This window comes from Pezoporus flaviventris, unplaced genomic scaffold (genome assembly GCF_033815535.1).
Source record: "Pezoporus flaviventris isolate CSIRO_AGI_PZ_B2104156 unplaced genomic scaffold, CSIRO_AGI_Pfla_v1 ptg000013l, whole genome shotgun sequence".
In the NCBI taxonomy this organism is placed as follows: Eukaryota; Metazoa; Chordata; class Aves; order Psittaciformes; family Psittacidae; genus Pezoporus; species Pezoporus flaviventris.
Genome location: NW_026892561.1, coordinates 778,100 through 797,514, shown reverse-complemented (window position 1 = coordinate 797,514; position 19,415 = coordinate 778,100). Strand labels below are relative to the sequence as shown.

Genomic DNA, 19,415 nt, shown 5'->3' with positions numbered 1-19,415 from the left:
TTCCACCGGGCTCCCCTACTCACCTCCCCGGCAGGCGGAGGAGGAGGAGGAGTCAGATCGCGGAGACGCCGTCGCTGCCGAGCGGGGGTAGCGGGCGGGAGGCGGGACGGGCCCGGCACCGCCTCAGCGGCAGCCGCCGCTCCGCGCCCCTTCCCTCAGGCGGCCGCGCCCGCCCGCCCGCCCGCTCGCGCCCCCTTGCGCCCCCTTGCGCCCCCTTGCGGAGGCTCCGCCCCCCGCCTCGAGCCCCGGCGCGAGGGGTGAGCGGGAAAGCTGAGGAGGGCGGGCCGCCATTTTGTGTCTGCTGAGGCGGCCCCGAGTCGGCTGTTCAGGGGCAAGGGAGGGGTGTCCCTTCGGGAGGCGCAGAGCTGTGGCCGTCCTTGCTCCTCTGCTGCCTCTCCTCTGGCTTTACCAGCGGTGTCTCAGTGTTGAGGCGTGTGCAGCCCTGTCTCACCTCACAGCTGGGGTTGGCCCTGACTCCTGTGTCCCTGGGGCTGGGCAGACCTTGACGTCCCTTCACCCTTCAGAACTCATGGGCTCTATCATAGAATCATAGAATGGGTTGGGTTGGAAAGGACCTTAAGATCATCCAGTTCCAACCCCCTGCCATGGACACGGACACCTTCCACTAGAGCAGCTTGCTCCAAGTCCCTATGTCCAACCTGGCCTTGAACACTGCCAGAGATGGGGCAGCCATAGCTTCTCTGGGCACCCTGTGCCAGCGCCTCAGCACCCTCACAGGGAAGAACTTCTGCCTTATATCCAACCTAGATCTTCCCTGTTTCAACCCATTGCCCCATGTCCTTTCACCACAGCCTCTGATGAAAAGCCCCTCTCTGGCATCCTTGTAGACAGCTGCTTGCTGCTGGTTTTGGAGTGCTGCAGTGCTTCCAGCTACCAGAGAGGGTTGGTGACACCCCTGTGGGAGGGAGCAGACAGCTCTACAGTGGTACCTGAGGAGATGATGTTTGGCTCTTCCCAAACCTGCTGCTAACTTCGTCGGTAAGTGTGGCCTGCTCAGCTAGCTGACAGAAGTACATCTTAAATAGTGGGAGGTGAAAAACAGCTTATTTGCTGACTGAAAGTTTGGTAATGACAGGACAGCCTAAGCTTCATCCAAACCCTGAGGCTTTGCATGTAAAAGTGCCTCTCATTGCAAAAGGTAAAGAAACGCAGATCTTTGCCTTCAGCAGCGTGTGTGAACACAGTCAAATATTTTGTGTTTGCTGATATACTTCTAAGTCCACCCCTTTTTGATTAGAGGCCCTATGTATATGTAGTGACCAGATCTTGGGAGTACAGGCCAAGAAGAAACTTAATGTACTGACAGGTAGAAAGTCTGTTTTCTCAAGACAAAATTCCTTTAAGACCTGCCCAGCCTCCCTTATCCTCAGAGGCATGAAGAGTAAAATCTGTCAGAGATTAGCACAGCATTAATTTGTGTGACTGTCAGCTCCAGTCACAAAAACAGCTGAGCTGTAGCAGCCGCAAAGCACTTTGTCTAACCTAAGGCTTGTGTACGTCCCAGCTGCCAAGAAATGAAGAAAGGAGATGGGAGCTCTCATGAATGTCTCCTGATGCTTCCTATCCTTATTTCTTAGACTTGGTATTTGCTTGCTTTTCTTGTTCTTTATTATCTAGAATTCTCCATTCCTAAGCCAAGCATGAAGGCTTTCTACCATTTTGTTCCATGGAGCAAATGTCCTTCTTCCCCCTTACAGAGTCTCCACTTTATTTCAAGTCTGCTGAAAATGTTTTTTCTTTGCATATTTCTTTTTGTTATTTGTTTCTCCAATTGCATTATTTAACTGTCTGCCTAGAGGGTATAGGAGCTATTTCTGCATTCCAGACTCGTCTAAATTCCTGTTAACTCAGTGGATGTTTTGACTGTGCAAGGATGGGGCTAAGAGTTGTGTTCCATATTCTGCACTTCTGAAGTCTCCCCAAGTATCAGCACTTACAATTAAAACTTCAAAGCAAACAAGCAGCAGATACAGCACAGGTAAATACAGGATCTCTCTATCAGATACCAACACTAAATATCTATATGAAAATCAGGTAAACAGTTGAGCAATCAGAGAGTTCTAAAGTGGTGTTTTTCTCGAAATAGACATGCAGTGAAAAAAACCCCATTCTAGCTAGTCATTTATACCATGGTTCCTCTTGAATTTTAATGAATCTATGTGCATATAACCATTTATTTCTGAGGAAATAAGGGATAAAATTCTATGCTTTAGAGAGATAGGTTAAGACTTGTTTTGTTGCTGAGATTTTGCTTGTGAGCCTCATCTCTTAAAAGGCTAATTCACATTTCTGAAGAACACCAAAAGGCAGCCTTCATGCCTTGAGACTGCATAGGACCTACTTAGAGGTCCTAAGTGATGTATAGGTTTTCTGATGAACCTCAGCATGGCACTGAATCTCATTGCTGAAAAACTGATCTGTAGAGTGAGTTCAGATCATGAAGTATTTTCACAGCTGTCTTTTTTTTTTTTTTTCTCCCCAAAGATGAAATGCATATGAAATGCCTCTGAACTCCCTGCGTGGTAGGATGGAGCTCACAGAGTCATTTATCATCACCTGTCCCCAAATCCTTGCTTCAAGTTGCTGTGGAGGAAACCACTTAACATCAAACCCCCCTGACTGACTAGGTATGAGCTTATCAAAGCTTTTGCTCTCCGCATACACTGTACAAACACACTATGCAGTAGTCCTTAGTGCAATTAACCATTTAACACCTGCTGTTAATTCTGCTTAACAGGCAGAATTCTCCTGTATAGGTGCGTCCATGAGTATTTGTGTATCTCTCTATGTAAGTAGTTGCACTGAACTGAACGAGATTTTGTATATGTATGAAATTATTCACATAAGCAAATGTCATATCCAGTAGAAGTAATGAAGATCAGTGTAAGTGTAAATATTAAAAATATCTGTATATTCAGGTGGAAACAGTTTGGTAATAAAACCTCTCTGCTATGTGTTTTGATCATCACAGTTCAAAAGTCAGTTAAAATGTACAGTCTTTAGCTTTTTTAATGAAAAAACTTATTATAAAATAATATTTGCTTTTCTATAATTCTAAGCTAAAATTAAATATTAATTAACGGTTTTGTCATTCAGGTTTCAGTGTAATTCACTTCTGCTTATTAGTGTCGGGCTAAAATCTTGGCAGGAACAATGCTTGCTATGTAATGCCACTCAGCCTGTTTGGCCAGTTGAAATCTCAGGAGTTCACATTCACTTAAAAGACTATTCAGTGCTTTTCATAAATATCAAGATTTTTCCAAATGTTTTTCACTAGAATATCCTGCCTTGATCCACTGAGTGTATTGTATTGGGTTCTAGCTGACCCTTGCCTTCCCTTGCCCCACTGACATATCAGTCAGTAGATGCTACTTAAGAATTCGATAGGTAATAACTATTTCTGCTTTTTATCTGTTGTTGATGTAAAAGTAGATTTAAAATCCAGAAGATGAAATTACTTAACCAAACAGAAGTTCACTGCAAAACTGTTCCTCTAAAAGTTGTTCTGAAATTCAATACAGTCTTTTCTTTCCAAAACATGTGTGAGCTTGTAAGTAAGAAGTCTTTTCTTCTCTTGCTATGTTACAATATTTTAATGAAAGACTCTCAGTAAAAGCCACAAAAGTCTATTGGAGCTCTTCCCACTAAGGAATTGATATCCTAGATATTTAGCTTGTTGGTACCATTTATTGAGCCCTGGCATTCCCAAGAATCACTTGCCAGTGATTCTTGATGCCAGTCTTAACATGCTGAGTACCTTGCTGGCCCAGGATGCCAATCAACCAGAGTTGAGTGTGTCACCCGTTTTCTTCTTTGGAGCAAGAGAAATGTAGACAAGATTAAGGAAACACATATACAAACATTCAGACTACATTTTAGGAACTTCTGATTTTGAGGGCTTTAAGAATTAATGAAAATGAGCTCTACCATTACATATCGCTTTCATCTTGCCAGATCTGTCAGACATTGTGCTTTAGAGGGCAACTTGGATGCTTAGTAGTTGCGAAAGTGACAGAAATTCTGAGAATCTATCACTATAACTTTTGTTCTTCTAATCCTTGCACATAATCTGTAAACTGTGTTTGCAAGTGTTCAAGGCCAGGTTGGATGGGGCTTGAAGCAACCTGATCTAGTGGAAGGTGTCCCTGCCTATGGCAGGCGGTTGGAACTGAGTAAGCTTTAAAGGTCCCTTCCAACCATTCTGTGATTCTATAAACTGTTTTTAAAGCAGCTGACTGCATAAAAACATCAGTGAAGATAGTAAGTAGCACAGAATTCTTCTACTAGATATCTAAAATGCAAGATTTATTTGTAGAGGCTGAAAAAAGGAAGCATTCATTAACTTTCTATATACCCAAGACATTTTACTTAAGTCCTTCAGCAGGATTGAAACAAAGTCATTTCCAACAACAGAAAAGAGCACATGAAGATAAGAAGAAAAAAGGAAAACTTAGCAGACCTATGCAAAAAAATGAGCGTGTCTGCACACAAATGTGTGTGTAACACAGCCGCATCCAGTTACTTTCTACTTGCTCCACTTAGCTTTCCTGGGTGCAGCCAGACTAGCAGAAATGCTGAGATTTCTCATTTCAAGCCTTACAAGGATGCTTACTTATTTAAAATGAAGAATAGCTGGAAAAGTTGAAAAAGGTTGAATTTATGTGCCACCATATGTCCTGTGGAGCCCACCTGTGCAAATCCCAGTGGAAAATCAGAAATGCATTCTCATTCAGTCTTTCATTTAGAGAATACCACATCTCCCTAATTGTTTCTGTGGCACTTGATTTCTGCTGGAGTAGGACTGTAAGAGTGTTATCCCTCAGGGAGCAGGGATCCTCATGGAAATGAGATGTGAATCTTGTCAGGCTGCCTGGTATGTGTGAAATTTTAACTAGCTAAATCCTGGTGTAAGGAAATTTGTTAGAAGTGCTGAATAAGAATTGTCAAAGTTCTGGAAGTTGATTTTTCCTGCTCTGATAGCAACTGTAATGATTTAAGATTAATTTTAGCATTTAAAAAAAAAAAAAAAGGAGAGGTAATTGCGGTACTTAAAAGCCTGAGGCAAAGCTTTGGAAAAGATAATTATACCTGTCTGTTTAATAGCATTAACTGCTCCAATTAAGGAGAATTGGAGGAAGGGACAATTTGTTTCCTCTTTAACTATTCTGTGAGGAAGTGGATTCGATAGTCAAGCAACAGAAATTGGTTTGATTTTTTTCTAAGGTGATTCCGAAAGGTTTAAACATTTTAAAGACTACTGGGGGGGGATCTTATCTCTTGTCATTAAGTGCTTAAGTTTATAGATATGCTGGTGTTTTACTGTCTAAACAGGAGAGGGGTTGGGTGTATTTTTGTAGTAAGCATTTTGTTTCACATCATTACCCTAATCTGGCCGTAATCCCAGCCTAAACACCCATAAACAGATTATTCTTAATCAGGGGAAGATGGGACAAGAAGAGGATTCCCTGTTGTTCCAAAAAGGCAGCAGGTTTAGGCTAGTTACTACTGATAAGAGCTAGAGCAGGCTGCAGGCTTGCTAAGTGGGGAGTAGGATTTGCTGCCCAAAAAAGCTTTCCCTGGGGCTTGCCTGCTCTAACAAACAGTGATGCATGTGTCTTTAAGTATAGGTGCACACACACACCAGTCATTACCAGGGATTTTGTGTCAATGCATTCCAGAATGCATACTTGCATATATAAGCAGGCATGGATTTTACCAGGGGGAACAAAGGGAACAGAGTTTAAGAGGGTTTTCATCCTTCTATGAATTGTTATCTTTCATTTCCTTGCTGTAGTGCTGGCATTGCTCCTGGCACTGTCCTCAGATCTTGAGTGGTTACTTAAGCTTTAACTAAAAGTTAAAAGCAAAGGCCAAAACTCACTTTGTGTGGTTGCACAAAGGCAGTAGCCCTGAATGAAAGGGAAGCACTATCCTCTTCGGAGTTGTAGCAGAGACAATGGATATTTTGAGCTTTTTAAGGCAGCCCTTCACCAGCTGGAATTGCAGAGCATAATTTAGGCAACAGACAGCTTGATCTTCGTTAAAGCAAGCATAACCCTCTGTTACACAATCCAGGTAGGCAATGGCACAGAGCACTCTTTCCTATCAGCTATGCATTTATTTCTCTATCTACATAGATGAATAAATATGGATGTATTTACACCTACAGAGTATTCAAATAGCATTCCAAAGCAAAACAACCCCCTGAATACATTTATGCCTGAGCCACAGAAGCTGATACCAGATTGATGTTAATCACATTGTTCCAGGCACCGATTGAAAGCTGGCAGCCAGTGCCACTGAGAACATAAACCCACCATTACTATCACCATGCTGCCTGTACCCACAGAACCCAGTGCAAAGAATATAGAACTTAAATACAACAAACACACTATTAAACCAGGAAAGGCTAACTAGGGATTCCAGTTAGAAATTTCTACTTTAGAATGAATAATAAAAAGCATTTAATTTTTGTTAAATATAAAGCTATTTAATTTTCTCCTTTTCAGTGGAGAAACATCAGCAGTAGACAGGAAGTCAAACAAGCTCAACATCATGAAGTGTTCCAGTGAAATACCTGACTTACCATGTGCAACAAAGACATTAATATATAGCCTGAGAGGCCATATGACTGGAGCAGCAGGAGAGAAATGAGCACTTAGCAGGAGCAATGGGTATGTTTAGTTTATTCAAGTCCAAAGCCTACAGTAGCTTTATTCAAGTAAATGATCTAGTCCAAAGAGAGGTTCTTTGAGCTCTGCACTACAATTAATCTTCCCATTCTGGTGATTAATTGCAGACACACACCTTATCACTCCTATTAAATAACCCTCTGCATTCCCCATCCCCTAGCAGCATGCGCTCTACTGGTGCTTGGTGATTAGCAAGGAAATAACTGACCACAACATGTGGTTTCCATTTATTAATCCTTTAATGATTAATAAAAATATGAATGGCACCACAACAGCCTCTTTTCTCAGTCTCGGCCTCTGAAAAGAAAAGCCAGGAGCCAAAGAAAGCTGCTGAAGCTGTTACCTGCTCAGATTTTTTCAGCTAGACACTTTTGCTTCTCCCAATCAGAATTAAATGTGTTCCATTTTAATATGAAATCTCATCATTCACCTCCACTTTTTTTTTTCTTATGACAGAAATGAGAAGAATGCAGTGATTTTAAGAGTCGAAAGCCACAGTAGATCCCCAGAGAAGACTGCACATCTCGTAATCTCTGATGGAGAGACAGCACCAACCTCTCATAAGTTACATACTTGTAAAATTTGTACTCTCATCCTACATTTCTTCATCACTAAGGGCTACTCGGCTCCGGAGTTTTAATCGGTTTGTAAAAGCCTGATTGGAGATCTGTATGGAGTTAGCCTAAGTTCTGATTTTTCCTATGACTTGGGAAAAATCCAGCCTAGATACTAAATTCTTACTTTGTCTTCTGTCACTACTAATGTATATACTTGACTGAAAACCAACCAGTTTGAATGGGGTGCCATAAGGCACACAATAAATGGCAGATCCTGCTCCAAAACTTTAGGAACACTGATGCAGTTGCATAAAAAACTTATTTTGGGTTTGCATCTGCTGCGTTTTATGTATTCAAAGGTCAGATTTCTCCAGCAGGTAAGCTAACAAGGATTAGCTTAAAGGAAAATGATGTATATTGAGCCAAAAAAATTAAACACCCCCAAACAAGTCTCTTCCTCTTCTATCTGAATGAAGGCAGAAAAAGAATCAAAGCACCTTCACTTTTTCTGCTATCCTGTTCCTTCAGTAGAATCAGAGATGCATATTTAACAGTTTGCCCTGGAAGTAGCACATTACTCTCTGTTAGTAGAATTACAAGCTAGTAATGTAGAAACTAATGAGCAGAACAAAGGAGCTGCTCCTGCTGCAGTGCCTTGGTGTAGCAGTCTCATCTCAACATTACCAGATTAGAGTGATGGGACTTCTGACATCCATATGCAGTATGGAGAATGTAACTGCCGCTATTTCAACATTTCACAACTACTTTCTTTCAAGTGTCCTTCACGGTGGACATGACCTTCCAAACATGGAATGCAGCAGATGAGGAGGTAGCAAAGAAGTCCAGTTCTAGTGTCTTGGCCAAGTTCCAACTTCAGTAATTACACTCTGCTCTTTAAATTCCCCCTGCAGCTCTAGTAGAATAAAGCTCTTTTTCAGCTTGCCCTGAAGCATTGTGGAGTATTTCTGTGAAGCTGTACAACACTGAAAACTTATCTCCTCCCATTAAAACTGCAAGGGGAATTTAGGGAGACAGAAAGCTATTACCAGAGCTGGAGTTTGGGCAGAACACCAAGGTTAACTTACACTTGCACTGGGATCAAGGGATCTTTGCTGACTAGGAGTGTCAGACCCCTATTAAAGAGCACAAGTGGGAATAGCTCACTGTGCTGCCTGAATGCAAACTTGGAAACTTGGGATCTCTGCACCTGGAAGGGACTGCAGGAATGTTTCCTAACAAATGACTCTGTTTAAAAGCCTCTGGTCTCTCATCACCACCCGATGTGGTTATTTAGTAATATTTCTGACATTCTTTGTTGATTAAAAAAAAAAAAGCTCCAGCAACAGCAACTTTAAAAGAAACACAACCTGTACTTTAAAAACAGCCTTTACTACAGAAAAGCAACTGTACAACCCAATTATGCCACAGCAAGTGTTTGAGTATCAGTAAGCAGATACACCAAGAACCACTCTGAGAGTGTTGAGGAAAGCTGAATCAAGCCTGCAGTAGCAGGGTAAGCATTCTGTTACATAGACAGCTGCAACAGTTTTCTGAGGCTCTCAACTGGGACTCAGTTAAAATATTTAGGTAACTGCCTCCCAAGTTAGTTTATACCCAACACTAAACAAGCCATTCTTGCTAAAGTAGAATAATTTAGGGCAATCACTATACAAATACCTGTAGAAAGGAAAAGATCTCTTCAAATCCATCCACTGGCAGAGTCTATTTGCTATTTATATTTTGTGCCTTTTTTCTTTTCTTCCTGTTGTTGCCTTTCCTTTTCAGAGCTGTAAGCTCAGTGCTCCCATTTCAGCCATTTGTTTAATCACCTTTCTCATATTTTCTTGTCTTCAGCCACCTCAGAAGAGCCAGCACAGTGATGCCCATGCCAGCAGCCAGCACCACCCTTGTCACCGCACCACCAAAGCCAGCACCCAGCTGCTGCATGCAAAACTCAGGCCTTTTCATCAATGTAGTAAATCTGTAGTTTTTCAACATCCAGAGCATCTCCATTGACACAGACAGTTCATGTACTGTTAGAATGAAATATGGAGTCATCTTTTATATCTTTTTCAAAGTCATAGAAAACATCAGCTATATTCACATCACACCTGGATTTCTCATGCTGGTTCAGGCGGATTTGGATAACTGGGGGCATGTTATTACCGCCTGTGATGTATTTGGGGTGCAGTTTGTATCGGCTCTCAAACAGATGTTTCAAGGCATTCACTACATCAGGACCATCAAAGGAACTGGACCGGTTTCATGCTTCAGCTCAATGTAGATCCAGTTTGTTCTAATCAGTTCACCACTACTGAGGTTTTCGTCACCCTTTTTAGTTCTCACTCAAGCATTGTTCACGCACCTGCAAGCGTTGGTATGACTGAACTGCCTGCTTTGAAGATTCCAGTGTCCTTCCAGACTGTATTGTAAATGCCATCATTACTTAACAGCCCATGGAGGTGGCCCCTGACGTTCTTCTCATTGCAGAGGATCATTTCTGCCTTCATTATCAAGCATCTTGAAGTCAGTGTTGAACAGTCTAACTTGTGATTTGAACCTACCAGTGTGCAGGTGCAGTTGTCAGGTCCATGCTGGGCACACACCATCCACTTGTTGGTCTCACAGATACAGCTGTTCTGCGCTGATGGAAGTACACCAGAAACAAACCCAACAAAACCCCAAACAGGCTCCATAGCACAGGGTTGCTATGGATGCACAGCTTGGATGCTGTCTGAATGACAGCAGTCAATACCTGAAGCTTTAATCCATTTGCTGAGTCTGCTCATCTCTACACACTGGTGTGCTGCTCCCTTTACCAAGATTCAAATCAGACCCACCAAACAGGTTCTTGTTCTGGTACCCAGAGAAGTCAACAAGGTTCAGGGAGCAGCAGCAATGCAACACCTGCCTCCAGATGTTTGTCATCCTTCCTTCTTAGTGAGGAAACAACAGGGGAGAGAGAAAAGCCAACTGGAAACAGCTCCCACCTTGCTTTGCCTTCCCACATGGATTAAAGCACAAGCAGCTTGCCCTTTTCCTTCTTCAGACTTCTTACAGACTATGTAAATGCATGTTTGAGGAATTTTTCCTGTCTGTGGAAGAAATCCTACTCTACTCCTATCATCATTTTTCCTGCCTCTTCCATCACACAGTTTCTGTATAATTCCACTGCCTGGCTTACTGCCAGTTATGGACTTCCTCCTTTCTACTTCCATATATTTATGAAATAAAGTCTTTTGGAGCTTTATGTATGCTGCCAGGAGAAGCTGACAATTCAAGAGGAACAACTGTTCGCCAGGCTGATGGCTGCTCTCTGACTTACAGAGCACAATTCTTATCTTCTAGCACGGAAAACTTCTCTCCCTGTGTTTCTTTGGCAATACTCATCCCAGGGCACCACTAGGAGTGATGACTTTCATGCTTGCATTACCCTTACAACATTGTTAGTCATTTCTAAAGAAATGTTTCAATCTGAACTTTGAGTAATGCCTTTCAAGTATACTCCAATAGCTCCCAAGCATCCTAATGATCTACAAAGTGTGAGTTACCATTTCCATGTGTTTTGGCAGCAGCTGAAAGGTGTTTTCCAGTTTGCATTAAGCACCTCCCATCCATCTGATTTGTCAAACACTATCAGCCACTTTATAAATCCTGATTCTGGGACCAGTAACGACCACAGAACAGTGGATATGCCATTCTCCCATACCTGCAACTCACCCACTGCCCTGCAGTCAACCCCTTCTATGTGTGCTGCTGGTTCCTGAAGGCCTGAACTGCTTCAGATCAGTGCAAGATGGGCTACCTGTAGTAGCAGCACTGACTGCTTCCATCTGAGTGAAGAGGGGGAAGTTACCCTGGCTATCAGTGTGTATTTATAACCCAGTAGAGGTTTAATATATGAGCTCCAGATGTAAATACCCAATAGAAAAAGGCACAATCCTAGAATGGTTTGGGTTGGAAGGGACCTTAAAGCTCATCCAGTTCCAGCCACCTGCCACGGGCTGGGACACCTTCTATTACTATTAAATGGCTGGCATTTCACATTGTCATCTTGATGTTTTGGTAAGAGTTTAGTAACTCTTCCCATTTCCCTCATTCATTTGCCTATCAGAATCTGCCCTTTTTTCAGTTTCACATCCCTCCTTCATAGTCAAAATCCATTTAACTGTCACCCACATACTTGCACCTTCTCTTTCATTTCATGTTATAAACTTCGGGGGGAGGGTTTGGAAACTGGCTTCCATGGAGCACTGTTAGCTTCCATATAGTCAAGAGCTGCACCACCCCTGTGCTTAGAAAGAACCATGAGGCTGAGCACAACCCGGGCGTTTTAGTGAATAGCACTTTGCTTGCGTGATGTTTCCAGGTGTTCACACTTGGTCTCAGCCTCATATTGTCATCTGACTGCTTTTCCCTTCTTACAGACACTTCCAACGAAGTAGAGAAAAAGGGGCTGTCAAAAGCCGCATATGGAAGGAAGGAAGGAAACCCATCAGTTACACAACAAGGCAGTCTGGTCTCACTGGTGGAAGATTCTCATTGCCATTACCTTAGTTATAAACCACATTCATTGGCTCTTCCCTCAAAGGTGAGCAGCAGCACAATGACAGTTTTACAACACACCCACCAGCAAGTAAAAATTGTAGAACAGTGATAAGAACAGGGCAAAGAGGAACAGTTCTGAGCTTCCCTGATGGTGCTGCATTAATTGCCAAGTGCACTTCATTGTACTGGTGGATTTCCCCCTCTGTAAATAAGAACATGCATATTATGAAGATAAAAGTCTTTCCAAATACCTATATACATCTATTACACTATATATATATAGTGCCTCTATGACACTAAAAAATATTATTCCTTTTAATTCATGCTAAGCTGTAATGGTACTACAAGAGTTAATTATTTCAAACAGCAGGCTGTAAAAGGAATAATCCTGCAGAAGCTGTGGTGTGCCTTATTTCTTTAGTGATCTCTGCTTCCATGGAAACAATTTCTCAGCACAATTCTAAATCTCATCAAAATAGGGCACTAAGTCTATGTAAACCAGCAAGACATTGCCAATTAAACAACCTGAATGCTTTTATCTAGGACATTAAATGCTTTGGCCAGTATCAGACACTATTACCATGTTGGCTGGGATGTTAACAACCAGCTACTTCGATGTGCCGGCTCTGTGGGCCAGATAAAGTCTCTCTGCACACATCCTGACTCACCTTCTCAGCAGGCCTCGCAGTGCATTCCCTTCCATTTGCAGGACCCTGGAGACCACTGCTCTGGTGTTTGGGGTGAGCTGCTCACCTCCATGCTGCTTGCTTCCACTTCCGTGGCATCTCCTTCCCTTACACAATACGTTCCATAATGCCCAGCAGAATAAACTCTGCTATCCCAGCAGGAAGGAGTTAATCTTGCTCCTACTGCTGGCAGAGATAAAGCTAAACCATACTTAGATTAAATGGTTGATGATGCCCCATGCCTGGCAGTGTTCAAGGCCAGTTTGAACGGGGCTTGGAGCAACCTGCTCGAGTCAAAGGTGCTCCTGCCTGTGGCAGGGGGTTGGGACTGGATGAGCTTTAATGTTCCTTCCAACCCAGACCATTCCAGGATTCCGTGAAGATAATCTGATTATCATCTTCAGAATTCACTGTAGCTGCCCATGAAAACAAACCCATTACCTAAGTTTCATGATCCTGCAGCCAGGATTCTGAGTGTAGAAAATACTGATCCTGGCATCCCAGCCACAAAGTACCACTGGGTAAGTTTCTGCAGGAGACTAAACAGGGGGGTTGTAACAGAAGAAAGAAACAAGCCTGTATCAAGGTACAGTGCTACTGCCCATAAAATGTGATCACTAGCCAGAAGTTTACATGAGCTAGTAAAAGCAGGGTGGCTCTTCCTTGAAAACCCTTTCTGTATGAGTTGTAGCAACGCTCCCTCTAGTGGTATGAAAGTTGTGGAACCACTTGATCATAGTTAACTGGCTTGGAATAAGGAAATACCAGATCTGACACTCGAGAGACAAGAAGACATTACACAGGTGGAATACAACCATGTATAGCCTTGGTCAGTAGAGTCTTGTACACCATCCCTCAGGAACAGCAAAGTAACTTAAAGGGAAAAAATATATAACAGCAATGGCAACACTGTTAACTTTGGTGTTTAGTTTTGTTTGTTTCGGGGTTGCTTGGTTAATTTTTCCTCAAATGAACTTAAAAATATTCTTTGAAAGTTAAATTCTGGTCGTTCCCCTCCTCTGGAATACAAGTCCCTGTGTGAGGCACTGCTGGTAAGTAGGACACAAACCTTCACACAGGCCATGAGGGATTTGTGCAGGAATTGATATCTGAAAGATCTGGATGTTTTTTTGGTGATTCTTTCTGAATTTTTCACATTGTTGTCTCTTCCTGTTTAAACTGTATCACTCTACTTGCTACCCAACCATCAACCATCTCCTGAGCAACAATGTGGCAAGGCCAAGAGTGGTCCAACATAAAGAACAAGCATCTTAGTCCTCAGGAGGTATGCTAACCCAAGCTGGCATGGAAGGAAGAGCTGGGTGAGGAACAAAGAAATGGAAGTGAGCTTTGCAATAAAAAACAAAATAAGTTTCAAACGTTAATAGCAAAAATCAATTTAATGCTTTATCTGTGTGTTTGGTACCAGCAGTGGTGATATTACTAACATAGAAGAATGCAACTTTCAGACTCATGTTATTAATCACAGTCAATATGAATTGTGAAAAGGAGGTTGGTTATTTTCTTCCTACTCAGCATCACAAGTGTGGTAGTTGTAGTTCACATGTAACAGCGTGTGGCAGTGATGGAGTATGAAGGTACTACAGGTACATTTCCTCCCACACCACCCTTCTAACCAACCCTTAAGATGATCCAGAGTCCGTATGTGTGCATCAACAGCTCAACACTGCACCACATCCTCTTCTGAAGAGACAAACCACTTCAAACATAGGTTTTACTCCAAACTTTTGTTTTGTAACATCACTGTTAAACCAAATTAGCACAACCATATTACTTGAACTCGTTTTAATCATTTAACAGAGAAGCAGCCAGCACATTGTTATCACTCCTTGAGAAGTATCAACATACATCCAGCACTGGCTTAAACCAGACCGTAAGTGGAGAATGAACATGATTACTTCTTATTGCTGTTACACAGGAGGTTCAAAATTCCCTTCCTATAAACCAGACCTAATTACAGCTTGTAGTACATTTACAGTGGGTATTTTTTCTGGAGAATAAACCTATGCAAAGCTGCAAGAGAATACCTTACACTGCAGACCACTCCACAATGAAGAAGGGGAGAAATGCTTGCTCACCAAGAGTGCAGCTTCAACTGGAAACACAGAAAGCCATGCAATGGGTTTCATTTGGAAGTCCTAAAGATGGCATGTCAGGATAGATGCAGTCTGAGTCAACATGCCTTAGGTAGATGGATACACCAAGCTTGTAAGTGTGGTACAGCGGTGGGATCTTGAGCTGCTCAGCAGCAGATCTGAGCATAGGTGAGAGCACAGAACATTCACAAGTGCTTTTAAGTCCACAGCTCTTGGGAGAGCCACCCAGTACCAAGGGCCTCAAGTCTTCAGATGAGCAGGCTCTGCACCTTCCACTTAGTAACAGAGAGACACTTACCTACTTCATGAGGTGTGACCTGAACTGCCTGTACAGGACCTCCCGCCTTGGGATGCAACTCTACAATTGTAAAGCTTTTCAGAAGTCTTTATACAACTGAAAAGCTGAAGTTAAAAACAAACATACAAAATCTTAAAATCCCATTTCTGTTATGTAGAACTAGATATATACACATATATATTTTTAAGATAGGAACAGAGTCCATCGCCACCCCTCTAGATATAAACTCAAGGTCTTGCTTTTCAAATATATTTTAGACCTCTCTGATAAATTCTGCCCAAGATAAATCTGCATAAAGAGCACTAACTGTACATAAGTTGTTGTATGACTTAAAAGCTAAGTTTAAAGCACACATTTTATAAAGATTCACAGTGATACAGCTCAGGAAACTCATTTCCAAGTTGCAGTCAAGAAACTTCTCACTCAAGATCAATCGTAGAATCACAGAACAGTCTGGGTTGGAAAGGACCTTAAGATCTTCCAGTTCCAACCCCCTGCCATGGGCAGGGACGCCTTACACTAGACCCTGTCACCCAAGGCTCTGTCCAGCCTGGCCTTGAACACCACCAGGGATGGGGCATTTAACACTTGTGCCAGTGCTTCACCACCCTCACAGTAAAAAACTTCTTACTTAAATATAACCTGAACTTCCCCTGTTTAAGTTGAACACGTTACCCCTTGCCCTATCACTACAGTCCCTAATGAAGAGTCCCTCCCCAGCATTGTTATAGGCCCCCTTCAGATATTGGAAGGCTGCTATGAGGTCTCCACACAGCTTCTCTTCTCCAGGCTGAACAGCCCCAACTGTCTTACCTGCCTAACTCATCTGGCTGTGGACTTGCATGAAATTATAACCACAGAACTGATACAAACCAGCGTGTTTTTCTTCTGAGCTGCACATTAGAGAGAAGACTCTGAATATAAAAATTGTTGGGCTTTTCTCTTTAAAAAGACAACTACTTTTCTGCTTGTTGCACTCAGTTTGCTGTCAATCGAGAGCTCTGGTTTCCACAGGAAACAGCAGCCATTAGAAGCAGACAAATCACACTGATGTGGCAGAACAGCAGAACACCTCCCTGCAGAATGGAAGAGCAGAAAGACTGCAGCCTGTAACAAGACAGGAGTTATCATTTCCACTGGAAACAAGTACAACCGCTACTGAGAAGTCAGCTTTTTCTCCCCAATACAAAAGCAAGATGGCAAAGAACATGCCAAGAAGCTACATGACCTTCAATATGTGTGTCGGGGGGGAGGGGGTGTTGAAATAAAAGAAAACAATGATATATTAAGCTAGAACCAAGCAATGCTTCAGACTGGATATCAGGGAAGTTTGTAAGCAGGGAGCTACAAACCCTTCATTTCAGTTAACTTTCTCTGTTGTGGATTCATTCCAACTTACAATGAATAAAGCATTAAGGAGCAAACTCATCCCAAGCGAGATGTGTACCTGTAGATAAAATTCCCAAACTGACTTGAGAGAGGATAAACTCTCCTTGAAGCCTGAAGCCCACTATTCCTGGCAGGATGTCCTTCATCCCAGACATCACACTGTCAATCAGTTCCATCCTGTGGCACTGTGTGCCACAGTATTAGTATGAAGCGTTCCTCCCTAGCCAGGTCACACGCGTTAGGAGGCTTTCAAAGTATCTTTGTACCTTAACAGCAGGATGACACTGGATTCTGTAACAGTTACAGCTAAAATGGATGGGAATTCTGAAGGTGTTAACATAGTGGGAGAAAGGGAAGAAAAGAAAGCTATAAAATCAATATTCCATCAGCTGGTTTGGTTAAAGCCATCACCCAGGCAGTTCATTCGAACTCTGATTCCCGTTTTCTTCGGCATCTCTCTTTTTCTCGCTCTTGTATGTGGAAAGGAACAAGTTCTCTATCTGAGTCAAGAACTCTTCAGCAATAAGGCAGTTTGTGACCTTGCGCAAAGTCTTCCTCATGCACTCCAAAAGCTGGTCAAAAGAACAGAACATTTTCTTTTAAATGGTTATTTTTCCTGAGTTTATTTTCAACCCTTCTAGCTGGTAAGTATTCCAAAGGGATTTCTACTTGTTTATTTAGGACTCACACCAGTCACCTCAGAAGCATACAATGGTTTGGGTTGGAAATGACCTTAAGATCATCCAATTCCAACCCCCTGCCATAGGCAGGGACACCTCACAACTAGGCCATGTCACCCAATACTCTGTCCAACCTGGCCTTGAACATTTCCAGGGATGGAGCATTTACCACCTCTTTGGGCAACCTGTGCCAGGATTAACACTAGTGAAGAGTTCAACTGTACAATATAAACTGCAGAAACAAGAACACATGGGTGATATAAAACCAATTATACAAGGATTAAATTCCAAAGCATTCTAACATTTAACTCAACTGGAGACTGAAGCTGTTTATAAGCAAAATCATATTGAGAGGAGAGACAGAATTAGCTGTGGGTAATTATTGTGCACGTGTTTTCTGTTTATGTCTTCTGCTTTCAGCACTATTTCTGTCTTGTTTGTGTGATTTATGTTCCAGCTGCAGATTTGTGGCAATCCAAACAGTTGTATTTAAGAAAAACATTTAAAATCAGGAAAGCTGAAAGAAGAAACTTACTTTCTGCAAACAAGTCAGGTCGGAATCTCTGTGGAAAATTTTATCCATGGGAACACTGCTGTTGAAAGAAAAACAAATCATAGAAATAAAGAATCACTGAACTGTTTGGGACTGGAAGAGACCTTAAAGCTCATCCAGTTTCAAATCCCTGCCACAACCAGGGACACCTTCCACTAGAGCAGCTTGCTCCAAGCCCCTGTGTCCAACCTGGCCTTGAACACTGCCAGGGATGGGGCAGCCACAGCTTCTCTGGGCACCCTGTGCCAGCGCCTCAGCACCCTCACAGGGAAGAGCTTCTGCACAAGAGCTCATCTCAGTCTCCCCTCTGGCAGGTTAAAGCCATTCCCCTTGGCCTGTCCCTACAGGCCCTTGTCCCAAGCCCCTCTCCAGCTTTCCTGCAGCCCCTTCAGGCACTGGAGCTGCTCTCAGGTCTCCCCTTCAGGAGCCTTCTCTTCTCCAGGCTGACCCAGCCCAGCTCACTCAGCCTGGCTCCAGAGCAGAGCTGCTCCAGCCCTCGCAGCACCTTCATGGCCTCCTCTGGACTCGCTCCAACAGCTCCATGTTCTTCTTGGGTTGTTGCCCCAGAGGTGGACACAGGACTGCAGGGGGGAGAATCCCCTCCCTCACCCAGTTGCTCACTCTCCTTTTGATGCAGCCCAGCTCACAGCTAGCAAACAGTAATGCTGTAGTGAGCAGTCACATATTTGCATTGGCACAGTAGTGATAAACATGCATAAACCCTACCCTGGCTGCTCTTTGTAACAGAAGCAGACACTTACCTATGGCAGAATCTGTATTTTTCAATTATCCACCTGGTTTTTGCAAATATTAATTCCCACTGTGGTTCCTCCAGCATCTGCTGGACTTCAAACTTGTAGGGCAGGCCTGGAACAATAGAACAGGGGTAGCTGGTGTTTCTAGTCCACTCACCATTTGCTTTCCCTTTTGTTTTAGCTTTAGGCGCAAGCCCTTCCTTCCCCATAACCACTCATAAGTTATTACTGACTGTGAAAGCTGACAGTCCTGCTACTTGCCAACGTTGAGGTTAAACTAAAAGCATGACATATTTTGTATTCCAAATTTGGTTTTGGTGGAGGTAGGGAATAAACCTGTTCTCACCCTCAGCAATTCCTCATGTCAGAGGGAGCACCCAGAAGCCTACACCATAACAGAAAATGCCAGAGTGGATGGAGGTTTTTCTAACTTAGGGAGACTACAAAAGTGATGCTAAAATCTATGCAGCTGTTCGGTGAATAAAGGTTTGGGGTTTATGTATGAAGTGGTTGACTCTTGTCAGAGGGATTCTGCTCCTCAAGGAACAAAATCTTCTAGTTTATTGCAGGTAGGGAAAGAGGAATTTAGGAGTATTTTAAGGAACACCAGAAAAGGACTTGCAGAACAATTCAGTTACCAAATATCAGCACGAAAGGGACTGTAAATCTGAGTAATTCATTAATAAAAGCCTTTTAAGAACATTAAAATTTAATGAGAACTCCAGCTTTCCAACTAGGAAGTGAAAAGAAAGTAGCAAATACCATTTGCTAGTTGAACACATCTCAAATGTGCTAAGTGTTCAGTGCAGAACACATTCTGAGAGTAAGACTTAATCTATAGCAATACTTACGCTCACATGAAACACTAACTGCGGTTCATTGAGCAGTGCTGTGCTATCACTTTTCCAAAGAAAAAGAGGAGACACCATTTGGGAAAGAGTGGATTTCAGGAGATAAGCATCGATATGAAGCCCCCTCAGATAGAAAACGTAGCGACCAGAACACGTCTGCTTCTGAGGGCAGATAAAGTTCCTAACTCCACCACACAGGTGGGGTGCATGGGAAGCGGGGTAAAGTCACAGCACCATCAGCACAACAGACAGGAACCTGGGCACAGAT

At 42.8% G+C, this 19,415-nt stretch overlaps 2 protein-coding genes and 1 long non-coding RNA gene across 6 annotated transcripts in view; all 3 read right to left on the bottom strand.

Annotated features, from left to right (window-relative positions):
- Positions 1-19,415, bottom strand: part of MYSM1 (Myb like, SWIRM and MPN domains 1) — a 476,369-nt gene that overhangs the window by 442,531 nt on the left and 14,423 nt on the right. For 3 of the 4 annotated variants that reach the window (XM_061451113.1, XM_061451112.1, XM_061451115.1), the window contains 4 exons: positions 18,303-18,408; positions 17,524-17,581; positions 16,367-16,880; positions 15,733-15,995 (listed from right to left, as the gene is read on the bottom strand). In XM_061451113.1, coding sequence (XP_061307097.1) covers positions 16,716-16,880; positions 17,524-17,581; positions 18,303-18,408 — 329 coding nt within the window. In that variant the 3' untranslated portion in view covers positions 15,733-15,995; positions 16,367-16,715. The remainder of the gene's footprint in view (positions 1-15,732; positions 15,996-16,366; positions 16,881-17,523; positions 17,582-18,302; positions 18,409-19,415) is intronic. The other variant, XM_061451114.1, reaches the window with a different exon arrangement.
- On the bottom strand, positions 9,033-11,492 carry TACSTD2 (tumor associated calcium signal transducer 2). Its single transcript, XM_061451163.1, is given in 4 exon segments — positions 9,033-9,230; positions 9,232-9,532; positions 9,535-9,666; positions 9,669-11,492. Coding segments are annotated over 4 exon segments (870 nt in total). The 5' UTR covers positions 9,967-11,492; the 3' UTR covers positions 9,033-9,091.
- LOC133268274 (uncharacterized) overlaps positions 13,888-19,415 on the bottom strand; it is a 178,769-nt gene continuing 173,241 nt past the window's right edge. Inside the window, exon 2 of the long non-coding RNA XR_009743021.1 lies at positions 13,888-15,388. This is a non-coding gene — a long non-coding RNA (uncharacterized LOC133268274). The remainder of the gene's footprint in view (positions 15,389-19,415) is intronic.